The 13,957-nt window shown below is 35.2% G+C and overlaps 1 protein-coding gene across 1 annotated transcript; it reads right to left on the bottom strand.

Moving 5' to 3' along the window:
* Positions 1-5,353: 5,353 nt before the first annotated feature.
* LOC148534991 (olfactory receptor 1M1-like) lies at positions 5,354-6,322 on the bottom strand. Its single transcript, XM_088464862.1, has one exon. The coding sequence runs from the start codon at positions 6,320-6,322 to the stop codon at positions 5,354-5,356; it is 969 nt and encodes a 322-aa protein (XP_088320988.1).
* Between the last annotated feature and the right edge of the window lie 7,635 nt (positions 6,323-13,957).

Genomic DNA, 13,957 nt, shown 5'->3' with positions numbered 1-13,957 from the left:
GGATTAAAAATAAATCACTTGGTGTGTGAGTTCTGTTATTTCTAAAAATACATATTTGTGTAGGCCATAAAATGCACAACAAGCATTAAATAAAGACAGAGCAATTCAAGTTCAATACTCTTAAGGAACTCTGCCAAAATCAATAAGTTTCTTTCAACTTCCCTCCACCTGGTATTTCTGCTATACAGTAGACATTATATCACTGTTCTTAGAACCTTGTTGCCATATGGGATGATAGCGGAGTCCCTCCAGGTGATTTGATGCTCAATTTAGAAATACACATAACTATATGACCCAAAGTGGTGATACTATCATATAGAATAAGATCATTAGAGCAGAGACACCCTGCAATAACTGGTGGCTTACCATGTTTCCAAATGCATTTAACTGAGATATCTGCATTTTATTATCACGTAAGATGCATGTCTTTTTTGCAGGCCCATTGCAGTGTGATGGAGGAATTTGTTGTTTTTTTTCTTGTTTAGATTAACCACTCCCTTACATGCACCTGTGATGGACTAATAAATTGATTGAGCAACAGTTTGACAAAAAATAAATACTCTATAAATCTGCATTAAGATTAGAATTTTGCCCTTTAATTGTCCATAAACATGCTTAAATTATTTCTATGTTTTTATTATTTATCTTAGATGTTGTCTTGCCACCTCCAACTCAATATTAAAAATGTGACTTCAATTAAGTACACAATCTTGAATTGATTGTTGTATATTTTATTTAGTAAATGAAGGGGCAATAGAGGGAAATCAAAAATATTAAGGATACATTTACTAAAAATAATGTCTGGCCCTAGATTGCATGAGTTTAAATTTGCAGAGCATCACAGGAAAATGGGTGACTTTAGTTAGCTGAAACACTCAAATTAACCAAGAATCATGTTTTGCTGAATCATGTTTTTTAATGGTGTATGTGATTGTGTTTCCTACCTGCATTCCCAGTAATCCCTGTAGTCAAACACACCTGAACATGCAGATGGCACATATCAAGGATATACGTGCAGATTGCATGTTTTTCATATCAATGGCTAAAAATGGTCTGGGGTTACATCCCCCAATCATAATCAACACCAGGCTCTTTGAGCTGTGGCTTGTTCTAAAAATGTAGGGGTCCCCATATTTAATTAACCAACACATGGCTCTTGATGTACAGGTGAGTGTGAGAGAGTGATTCACTGAGTGTATGTGTAATAAAAGATTAAAACCTTATGGTGTGTGTGTGTGTGTGCTATTTTTTATATTTATTATTTTACAGAAGGGATAATGGCACTAGCAGGCCCTTAATGTTCCACATGCTGGTACTTGTAGTTCCACAATAACCAGCCTGCAGGGGAGCCTTCCTTTAACCACAACCACCCTATAAAAGACAATATAATTTTTACATACATAATTAACTCTATTCACTCAGCATTCACTGACCAAGGTTGTGGATGATAGCCCCAGACTTCAGCCTAGATCTGGGATACCCAGGAGAAAGGGACCCCAGTATTGTGGGATCCCCACCTCCCCTGGGATCTCCAGTCTGGGCTGACTAGTGTGAGGTGAGAATGCTTTGACCAGGGAACCCTGTGAAGTGGGTCCCCTGGTTACGGCATTACACCCCAGGTAGTGGAGCTCAATACTGGTTGTAAAAAATACAGGGGGCACTAAGCCATTTTCCCCCATATTTTTAAAACCAGTTCCATATGGGGACCCTTGCATTTTTAGTTACTCATATTTTTAACCAGCACCAGCTCAAAGAGCCTAGTGCTAGTTATGCTCAAGAGGGGGGACCCCATTCCATTATTTTAAATGATTTTAACCATTTGCTTAAAAACAAGTATAAACATACACAGATCACATTGATGGTGCTCAGGAGGGGGTCTATTTTAACCTTCTATTGTGGTCAGAATTTGCTTAATTTACTCCTGTCATTAAAGTAATGAATCTTGGTAAATTCCTGTGTTGTATTACTGTCTTTTGAAAGTACTTGTGAGTTTGGCCAATGGAGTATTAATTATATTTATGATTTCACCCATGTTTTGCAGAGAGAATCATGATTTTGCACCCTTGAATGCATTTAGTAAATATTTGAGTTAAAAATATTGCCAAACACACCCATGAATGCATTATCAGACCAATGCAATTCTTATACAGTTAACTATATAGTGCACACATGTTCTACATGGCTTTACATAAAATATTTTAGCCATGTATGTACATTACATCAACCCTGCCTCAGTGGAGCTGACAATCTATATTCCCTACCACATGTACACATACACTAAGGTTAAGTTTGTTGGGAGTCATTTATCTTACAAGTATATTTTTAGATAATGGGAGGAAACTTATGCAAACAATGGTTGAATATAAAAACTACACACAGGGCCGTGGTGAGAATCAAACTCTAGACCTTAGTGCTGTGAGGCAGAAATGCTAACCACTACACCAATCATGCTACCTTTTGTTTTAGCATTATTTTTACCATAGTTTGTACTGTACATGTTTAACCAAGATATGATGTATAGATATCAGAGAACTCAGCTATAAATAGTTTGCCTTTATTATACACTTTGGGTATTGTCTTTGTAATAAAAATATCTATCTTCAAGTATTCTTGACATCTAAATACCTGATTTTATAATGTATATTATAGATAATTTAAAAATACACTGAAAATATTTTTTACTTGCATATATTTAGTTGGAAGAGTAGCACCAATCGTTTGTCAGGGAACAAGTACAGTACAAACAATTATATCCTATTAAAGCATCGCAATAGTTTGTAAATGTATGGTATCTGTGTTAGTAGTGCATACTAGTCAGCCTAGAGTACCATACTCAAACACAATAAATACAATAAAGTGTCATATACATATAACATTTAATTAAGAATGAACACAAATATAAAATAGTAATACAATGAAATAAAATTAAATGCAAACACATGATGTTTTTCCTTTTTAAAAACTCAAGGAGAATATGATTCCCAGCATTAGTTCAACTGGAAATGTGAAATAATCTGACTTTACATAATATCATCCTATAATGACTTAAACGAAGGGAAAATTGTAATCATACAACAAAAAAGAAAAAAGTATGGCTATTATCTGGGGCACTCTTAAGTACTAATTATAATTAAATTAAGACATAACTTTTATTAGTAGCAATAAAATAATCATGTACCATATAATTATCTCAAAAGTTCAGATGGAATAAATCCATCATAGGAAAGCAGATTTCACCAATCATAATAAAATCTGAAGGCAAATTAAAATATCATTACACACTCAGAAATGGGTGTGTTTGATTGATACTATAAACTTTTATATTGCTTGGCCATGTGCAAAACCACTCCCTAATGTATATCTTTAAACTACAGCACCTGGTATTCACTGGAGGTCACCCTACCAGGTACTGACCAGGCCAAATACAGTTTAGCTTCCAAGATCAGACGAGATTGGGCAATCACATAATGTGTGGCTGTAGGTATATTAGAGAAAATTGCACAGTTGCCAGGTCAAAGCAATATATATGTAGGACTAATAGTGTTAGTAGTCCATTTGATGGTAAATAACAGCTTCCAAAAAAAGAATGCACAGGCAAACTTTATTTTTACCACATGTATAGTTAATTAGTCAAGAGAAATCACCAGACTTAATATGCAGATAATAGTATGTGCTTCTAAAACCCCCTTATTCAGTGAGGAGGTAAATCATAAATATTTATGCATTCATTGGAGCTGTATAAGGAACATATGAAATTAGTCTGACAGAATATTGTGTAGTAAACTGTAATAGCATAGTCAATCAAACTAGGAACAGTATTGTAAACACCAACTAAATGGAGAAATATATGTCACCACCTGATAATTGTAATTGGTATAATAAGCAGAGAAAAAAATAATAACACAACAAGTGTCAGACCATTGAAGAATATAAAGAATCGGAACTCGCTCTCTCTGTGAAAATTAATAATGGTCCACATACCTTGATAATTAAATAAGAAAGATCATATGTGAAAAAAATCAATTTTCCCTAATATACCTACAGCAACACATTATGTGATTGCCCAATCTCATCTGATCTTGGAAGCTAAACTGTATTTGGCCTGGTCAGTACCTGGTAGGATGACCTCCAGTGAATACCAGGTGCTGTAGTTTAAAGATATACATTTGGGAGTGGTTTTGCACATGGCCAAGCAATATAAAAGTTTATAGTATCAATCAAACACACCCATTTCTGAGTGTGTAATGATATTTTAATTTGCCTTCAGATTTTATTATGATTGGTGAAATCTGCTTTCCTATGATGGATTTATTCCATCTGAACTTTTGAGATAATTATATGGTACATGATTACTTTATTGCTACTAATAAAAGTTATGTATTAATTTAATTATAATTAGTACTTAAGAGTGCCCCAGATAATAGCCATACTTTTTATATTTTTTGTTGTTTGATACATAAATTTGGCTTTGGGAGCACCACCAACAACTATTGATGATAGATATTAATCTGTGATTACTGTATGGGTGGTTTATTATTAATTAACCCTTAAAACAGTTCTGTGCATAATCTCTTTTTCTTCTCTTCAAAACTGTAATCATACAAGCTACTTAGAGTGCTGCTAATAGGTATCATCATTATGTATCTTGGCACCAGCAAGTGACACACCTCACTGAATGAGTATCTGCATACAGTATGTATCAACTTTTCATTGAGTGAGAATAAAGTGAACATAACCTTACTGTACTCAGCCTATATTTGCCCACCTTTTCCCAAAACATTTTGACTCTCCATCCTAAACATATGTAAGTCATGGATATGCAAAAAAAAACTTTAGATGGATGTACTCTATGGGAACATACATGTTTATTAATGGAGAGTGGCAAATAATTCCAGGATGTCACTAATGAAACATCTGTGGAACTTGGACTATATTATAAGATGTCTGTCCTAAAAGCAAAGCACTTTGAGTTAAAAAATAAACAAATAAGTTTAAAACAAATAAAAAAACATTTTTATTGTGAAAAAAATAAAGCCTAGAGGTACCCCCCTTATGAGTATTGGTCCAATTATAATATTACATCCCACCCACCAGTGGCATTCGATTCCCCAGTGGCAATAAAATAAAATATAAAAAACAAGGCAGGAGTTTACCATGTATGTGTACTCAAAAAGATATACTGTAGCATAAAAATACATTGTGTGCATTGTTAGTGTTACCATAATGTTGCCTAATAGAGTAGGCTGCTCATCCAGGAAATTATGTAGATTGTTTAAGACATTTTAGCCTATTTGAGGTCTAAATTAATTGTAGAATAAAATAATTATTATCAATATTTCCACAGTAGATCACTTTAGCTGAGTGTAACCAAATGAACTGGAGCTCCATTTTTTTTAGTACTTGGTTTTATCCCAAGCATTCTTAGCAGATTTCTTTTCACATCTTTATTCCGTAGACTGTAGATAAGAGGGTTGATCATGGGAGTGACAACTACGTACAGTACTGTGAAAACCGGTTCCAGGACACTGGAGTATTCTGATGCTGGTAACAAGTACACAGACACACCTGTTGTATAGTAAATAATGATAACGGTAAGGTGGGATGAGCAGGTGGAAAAGGCTTTCTTTCTGCCATCCTTAGATTTTATCTGCAGGATGACCCTGATAATTTTTATATAAGAAGTAAAAATTAATGTGGATGGGAAAACTGCATATATCAACAATTCTAGATAGATGACAATATAAAAGTCTTCAGTTCCAGGACAGGATATGTTAATCAGAGCTTTTACATCACAGAAAAACTGGTGTATGGTATGTGACTGACAGAAGGACATTTTTGACACTGAAGTTGTAAACATAAGTGAATTTAAGCATCCTGATATCCATATACTAGATACAAATAATATACAGTTTTTCCTATTTAAGATATTGTGATAGTGTAGAGGATCACATATAGCAACATATCGGTCATATGCCATAATGAATATTAGAAGATCCTCGGTAGAAGCAGCTAAAACATAAAAGTACATTTGGATGAAGCACTGTATAAAGGACACTGTATTATCTCCAGAGAGTAACATGTGCAGCAGTTTAGGCACAGTAGTGGTTAAATAACATATATCTACTAAGGCCAGGTTACACAGAAACAGATACATGGGGGTGTGTAATTTATAATCATTATATATTACTGTTAATAAAAGAATATTTATGAGCACGCCAAACATATATAGAAAGAAAAACAGACTGGTAATAGACGATACATAGTAAGATGTCACAGAAAAGGGCAGTAAGTGTAATTCTTTCATATTAGTCTGGTTGTCCATTTCAACTCAAGGTTATTCTGTAAAGAAACATCATTATTACTACAATATTAAGGGACCCCTCACATTTTTTATTAACCATAGTGATCTGTGCAGTACTTTAAATCTATCACTGATTGACGGGCCAATTGGTGATGAATTCTGAACAAATTTGCTGCCGGTATGTAGTACGATGCGGCTCAAACCTATGCATAATAATCCTGTTACTATAAACATTAAATCACCATTAATGCCTTTCAGTATTGAACTGACAGCAAAACCAATGCTTAGTAAATTTCCACTGATGAATTTTGCTAAATTAAAGTAGTTCAAAAGCATATTGGAAAGCACTTCCAATGTATATTTTAAGTAAATCCTTTTCTCCACACTGATAATTAAGCAAAATGTGTGAAGTATGGAGATTTTAAAAAAAAGTGAAATTAAGGAAAAATATGCAGAACACTGTGTCAATTTATTGTCCTTAAAGCACATTTCTATATTTTATTTAATTAATTTAGTCATGTAAGATTAAAAGCAAAATGTAACCAATTGTAATGCTCTGCAGTATATGTTGCCACAAAATATGTTATCCCAGCAAGGCATTGCCCATAAAATTCAACAATGCATCGCCAGTGATGTCTCTGCCAGTGCATTGCTGGCTGGGACAGCCCTCTTGGACACTTCTCCTCCAGCTTGCCCTACAGCCTGCCTCTTCTGATTGTTCCTTCCAGCCATGGGTTCCAATGGCCAAGTCAACAAGTTTGATTGAGCCTAGTTTCTCCTCGGACAGCTATAGTGTGTGCAGCAGAGTGCCAGTGCAGAAATCCATGGATATGGAAAGAAGTAGATGAATTAGATTGAATCATAAGTGAGACTTCAGGTAAGCTTTGAGACTTGGTTGGCAGCATATGAGGTCACACTGGACTGGAGAAATGACATGAGAGGACTATGGTCATATATAAGTATATGAAAGGTGCAGAGCAGAAATAAGGGCATGACGGGTTCAGGGCATTCTATACATAAATGCATGACAGGGCTTTGGGCAGACAAAAGGGCCTGAGTGTTCTGGACAGACATAAGAGTATGAATGGACTGTGGGCAAGAAGGGGCAGACATAAGAGTATAATGGGGCTCTATGTAGATACAAGAGCCTTAGGATGCTCTGGTATATAATGAGGCATATCATGATGCTTTGGGCATTTAAATGGGCATATCTTGGCTCTTGTTTGTAATATAGGGGGTTCTGAGGTATATACAGGTGCATAAGGGAGATCTGGGCTGGAAAATATGGGCATGAGAGGGCTTTGAAGCATATATAAAGCCATGAGGAGAAAATCATTAAAAGGACAAATATAGAGCATAGATAAGAGTAATTTATTAAAAAGACAAATAAGGAACAGTTTAATCCTTAAACAAACCAAGGTGTAATACAACCTGTGCAAATGTGCTATTTACTTTATGCATGGAACATACTGACTGATTATGCTTGTAGCCCACAAATACTGGGAAGGTTTGTTTTAGCTTACAAATATTTGAGATCTAATATGAGAATTTGCCACACACTAGAATGAAAATTATATATACTATTTGTTTAACAGTAGGTCATTATTCATCTATTTCCCATGTTATATCTATTAAACAAAAACATAATGAGGCAAGGAGAAAGGTTCTGGATAAGACATTCCAATACCAAACAGGGGCAGTGTTTCCCACACTCAGTCCTCAAGACACCCTAATAATCCAGTTTTTAAGTTTATCTGGGCTTTAGCACAAGTGACTTAAATAATTACTGTATCTTCCAAAGATCAACCTTTATATGTTAGTAAAATTCCTGTTATATCATGTAACTGCTGCATGGCTTCAAGAATGTTTGGGGGAAAATGACCTGCACTGCGGAGACTGGAGGGTCTGCTGTGTCCTAGAGTAGACTAGAGAAATTGACATTTAATGCCAGGGAGGATGTGGATCAGAGTCCTTCTCTTCGAGTCACCAGCAGCTTCTCTACATATATTGGTCTTGTACAAGTCCTATACAATCAGATTATTTGTGGACTATCTTGTTCACATTACAGCACATTAATGAAACAAGTTGAGATACGACTAACAGAAACTTTACTGACTTCATTGCTTCCTAGATAAGCTGCCTTGATAATGTACATATAATATCTCTGGAATCTTAGTTAGTCAATGGGCACCTGATATTATACATCTATTGGAAAATGTTGTTTCAGTATCATTTCCACCTACACCATAATGTGAAATTATCAGATATTACATCTGCTCTCTGGATAAAGTGATATACTCTACACACCTTACATGCTGTCAGCACTAAACATTGGTATAGTGGCAGTTCATAAATTTGCAGTTTTTGATCTATAGAGGTGGCTGTTATACTGGAAAGAAGAGCTACGTACAGAAAATGGATTTGAACTATTTTGGCAGCTACATAATATGCATTGTCAGTTTTATGTACTTTGTGTCCTGTGTATGTTTAATTAATTTTATATGTAATTTATTGTTTCAAGATCTTCTTAGTGTTTCCAAATGTTAAGCATTTGTTTTCCGTTTTTATAGAGTCTATTTTCCCTATGCAATAGCAGACGACAGAGTCTTGATATACAACAACAAAATAGTGCACTTTTTCTGTGCATGCATGTTTGTAGGCTAATACAGGCTAATACACATATTGATACATAACCCTGTATTTGTTATTAATATAATTACTTGGACAAGAGTTGTACAGTTTGTCAGATTTAGGGCCTGATTGTGAGATGGATGCAATGATGATGTTGGAAGCAGTGGAACAATGTTTTCCATCTGTACATGTGTCTTAGTTGCACTGTGTATGCATCCCAATTATGATCATACAGACTCTCAGTACAGATCTAGATGTGCAATAGCAGAATTGTATTGGAAATGTACGGGGCATACCTGTGTGGTGACTGGAAGATAACATGCGGGTGGCTTATCTGATGCACAGAGCTGTTGAGGGTGTGTTGCAGTTGTGTCACTGATAGTGGTTGCATCCAGAGACACAAAATCATTCACATTGGAGGTCATATTCAGGTGGATATTCTGCACAGGAAATAGGGCTGGTGCAAATTTCAATGGCGCGACCATTGATGACATCTAAAGATGCACCAAGAAAGAGGCTAAAAGTGCATTCAATTCAGAATGAGGCCCTTAGATTGGAAAATATTCTTGCTATGCAAATAGAATCCTAAAATGTTGACACTAGTTCAAATTTTATGTTAGGGAATCTGTATGTAATATGTAGTGGTCTTTTAAAATATGTAGATACAATTAATTGACTAACCTTTAAACTAGGAATGAATGATGGAAAACAATAAATAAATAAGTATCATACAGTATGGGCTGATTGCAGTTCCAAAAATACACAAGATGTTCTAAAAATATTCTACACCGTTGCACCCATAATAAATAACAGGAACATTGTACAATACATTGTCATTTTGCACCAAAACTCACCATTAGATCAGCATAAAACAGAACACACATAAGAAAATAATCATATTTATACTTTGAGGATCCTTATGGAATTGTGAATTTATGAAAATAATCCTATGGGGAATAGAATAAAAATAAAGAAAACATCATCCATATACTGTTCCCTTGAGTTTTAGTTATACATTTTCAAGTCATTTGTTTCTCTCTGGACAGTATTACATTTAAGTATGTTGGGGAATATATTTGTTTTGTCATAACTTTGCAGCTTTTGATAAAGTATGATTTTATAATATTTTAAAACATTTCCTTACTGCAAACTCTTTGACATGCACATGCTATAAAGCAAATGTAGGGTTGGATGTAAAAACAATTAGCATTTTTTTCACACATTTTTACATTGATACTGTATTTGCAAAATGTCCAAAGCATTAAAGCAGACTCCCACTTGATCATTTACAGAGGAAACAATTGATGTTTGTATGTATTTTGTATTTACAGTATTTGAATTTATTTGAACTCAATTTTATTTTGTATTTTGTATTTAGTTAGTTAACTGAAACAGCTTCATAATATAAGCTGATGTTCATGTGTACTCTGAATACAGCTCCCACTATCACCAACAATGGAAAGTAAAAACTAGCTCAGGATAATGTACAAGTTTGACCAGTTTGACACACCATCCTACCTTCAGATCAGCCACAGTGGTAGATATTCCATAATTGTTGAGTTCACAATTGCGTGGTATTCAGCACCTAACAGGTGTACTGTATGTCCTTGGTTATGTACATTGCCCATGCCCAGTCCCATCACAGCTTACTAGAAAAAAAAGTACATTATAGGGAAGATTCAATTAAGCAAGGAAGATATCATACAGGTTCCTGTGGCTGTAGTGTTAATTCACTGCAGACTAATTATTTTTACAAATAAACACAAAACAATGACATGTGCTAAATTATACTATATGAAGATAATATTAATTTGCTTCAGAATATATTTGTAATATATTTTATAATCCTCAAACATCAGACATACACAAATAAATAATATAACTTTAAAATATATAAATTAAAATAATTCACAGGAGAAATTCACAGTCTGCTAAAAGTTATGGGGGTCAGAAAAATGACATATGAATAGTATAAAGCCACTCTTATGGGACCAATTAGGAAATATATCCCACTTTCTCACAATTCTAGTGCCTTAGAATCTCCAGATATATTCCCTGACTAACTAATAACACAATGGTAATCTTGCGATCTGTGTTGGATTGCAATGGCCATCCTACTGTATAATTATTATTACTAACAGTTATTTATATAGTGCACACATATTCCGCAGTCCTCTACAGAGAATATCTGCCCATTCACATCAGTCCCAGCCCCAATGGAGCTTACAATCTATATTCCGTGCTACATATTTACACACAGACACACAAGGGTTAATTTTTGTTTGGGCCAATTAACATACCCATATATTTTTGGAGTGTGGGAGGAAACCAAAGTACCCAGAGGAAACCAACGCCAGCACAGGGAGAAAATACAAACTCCACACTGTTGGGGCCGTAGTGGGAATTGAACCCACAACCTCAGTGCTGTGAGGGAGTAATGCTAACTATCTGTATTGCCCTTATAATGTAAATTGAATAGAATGATCATTAAACCCTTCCTAATGAACCACAATTTAACCTCTCATACCCTTTTGGGCTGGTGGTGTGAGTACACAGTCAGATGGTCAAGAGTCCTTGTAGAATAAGGCAGTTTAAACTACACACCACCAATCATCTGGAGCATTTTGAATGCCTAAAAGTGTATTTTTTCAAGTGTAGGATCACTACATTGAAAAATTATGCTTTGAGGCATCCAAAATGTATTGTGTTAACAACTATGCTGTTTTGAATGGACCTTTACCTTGGACTCTTCCCCAGATGCTTGAGGCAATGCTTGGAGGTGTGTAGTTTTATTCTTGACTATCTGAGTGTTTACTCACACTACCAGCCCAAAAGGTATGAGACCAAGGGAATTCTATATGTTTGCACTTCAACTGCACTAATTATCGCACATGATATAAGAAGGGTGTATATGAATTTTTTCTCTTGCACCTTATATGAAATGTTGTGCAATAATTATCAAATTTATTATGTTTATATGGTTTATACTTTATTTTATTAAAATAAATTCAACTTCAAATCGAGAGATTACAGCTTGGATATAATATTATTTAAAGCAATATTAGTATAACATCCTTTATAAGGAAATCCTTGGAGTTACTCATCAAGAAAATGTTGTTTATTTGAGTGGCACTTGAATAGGACTAGGCTGGTCTACACCACCTGTGGAGCCAAATCAGGGAGTCGAGTGATCTGTCTTGAAGCAATGATTTTTCAATGTCTACCCATTTTTTCTCCCTGGGAGGTGAATGCAGAGAAATTATATGGTTAAGTTGACAAACTGTATAGTATGATTGTAAAATGTGGAGACAAATGCACCTGAAGTTGCGCTTTTATTTAGAATCGAACATTTGACCCGGGGTTTAATACCTGTTGAATTAAACTTGTGACAGTACTTCTGGAGAGAAGCTAGAGTGGTGTGTGGAATTGTCACAGAGATAGTTTGGAAGAGGTATAATATATGAGGAAGGAAATTGATTATGAGAACATTAATCCTACCTATCCACGAAATGTACATATTGCTTCATCTTACCAAATAATGTGTGCGTGACTTATTCATAGGGATATAGTTGAATGATAATGAGTGGAGTAGTATTTAGAGATAAATATCCCTTAATAATTAGTGGCTGAGAGACTCCATAGAAATTACATTTTACAAGTTCAAATTAAATAAGTATGAGAAGGGATGTTTAATGCCATGGCCTTGGATTTGGAATGGTTAACCATATACCCTGATAGGGAGCCAAACAAAAGAAGTTTGTTTTGTAAATTGGGGATGGATTGTAAAGGGTTAGAAAGTATTAGGAGGATGTTGTCTGCAAACAAAGATAATTTATATTGTTTGTGTCCTATGGTTATACTTCCAATATTCATAATATGGGCTGCCAGGTGTTCTATGCATAATGCAAAAATTAAAGGTGTTAATGGACAGCCTTGATGGGTGCCATTGTTTAAATTAAATCGGGGGGAGCAAAGACCATTTGTCATAACCATAGATAAGGCTCGGGATTAGAGAGATATAATAGCTGTTATAAAATTATCTTGAAACCAAAAAAAGACAATGTAGAAAATAAGAAGAGCCAAGAGATGCAGTCAAACATCTTTTCTTCATCTAATGCAACAACTACCGAGGGTGTAGTAGAGGTGTTGAATTTGATGTGATGAAACAAATTGAAAGTACACCTTGTGTTATCTGAGGCTTGTCAATTTGGGATAAATCCCACCTAGTCAGGATCAGTCAATGAGGCCATGACTGTATTTAGCTGGCTGGCCAAGATCTTGGCACAATGCTTAAGGTCTGTATTTAGCAGGGAGATGGACATAGTTGGCACAAACGGTGGGGTCTTTACCAGGCTTAAGTATGACTATAATATGGGACATTATTGAGTCTGGGTGAAAAGGACACCATGCATAATTTTGATAAACAGGTTGACCATGTGTGGTGTAAGTTATGGGGAAATAGTTTTGTAATATACCATTGGGTGTCCATCTGGACCTGGTGCCTTAGAGGGTTCCTGGTATTAAAGAGCTACCTCTAATCCCTCTGACAAAATATCAGCATTCAAGAAAGAACAAGAGACCTCATCAAGTTGAGGCAGTTCACAACAGTTGAGATACTGCTGAGTTTTGTGAGCCAAGGCTGAGGGATCACTAGAGGAGCCTAAAATATAGAGTGTTTTGCAGTAGTTGGAAAAGATATTGTTAATTGTTTTAAGGTCATAAATTGATTCGCCAGATGAGTCCTTAATAGAGCAAATGGCTTGTGATGCCAATTTGGTTCAAAGTTTTTTAGCTAAAAGGGTATGAGCTTTATTGTTTTTATCATAAAACAGTTGCTTAGCCCAACAAAGTGAGCGGTCAACCTTTTCAGCTAAGAGAACTGTAATTCGGCTATAGCTTTGTAGAGGCATGTACGAATCTTCTTGGAATGGGTACATTTGTGTTCTCTATCCAGATCTGCAATAAGATGGGTCATCGAATCAACATGTTGTTCCTGCTCTCTTTTCTGATGTGATGCATATTGAA

This window comes from Taudactylus pleione, unplaced genomic scaffold (genome assembly GCF_031769625.1).
Source record: "Taudactylus pleione unplaced genomic scaffold, aTauple2 ptg000061l, whole genome shotgun sequence".
NCBI classification, from domain to species: domain Eukaryota; kingdom Metazoa; phylum Chordata; class Amphibia; order Anura; family Myobatrachidae; genus Taudactylus; species Taudactylus pleione.
Note: the sequence above shows the minus strand (reverse complement) of the source record. Positions and strands in the feature narration are given on the sequence as shown.

Coding starts and splice junctions, on each gene's coding strand:
- LOC148534991 (XM_088464862.1), bottom strand. CDS start 6,322: ATGGACAACCAGACTAATATGAAAGAATTACACTTACTGCCCTTTTCT.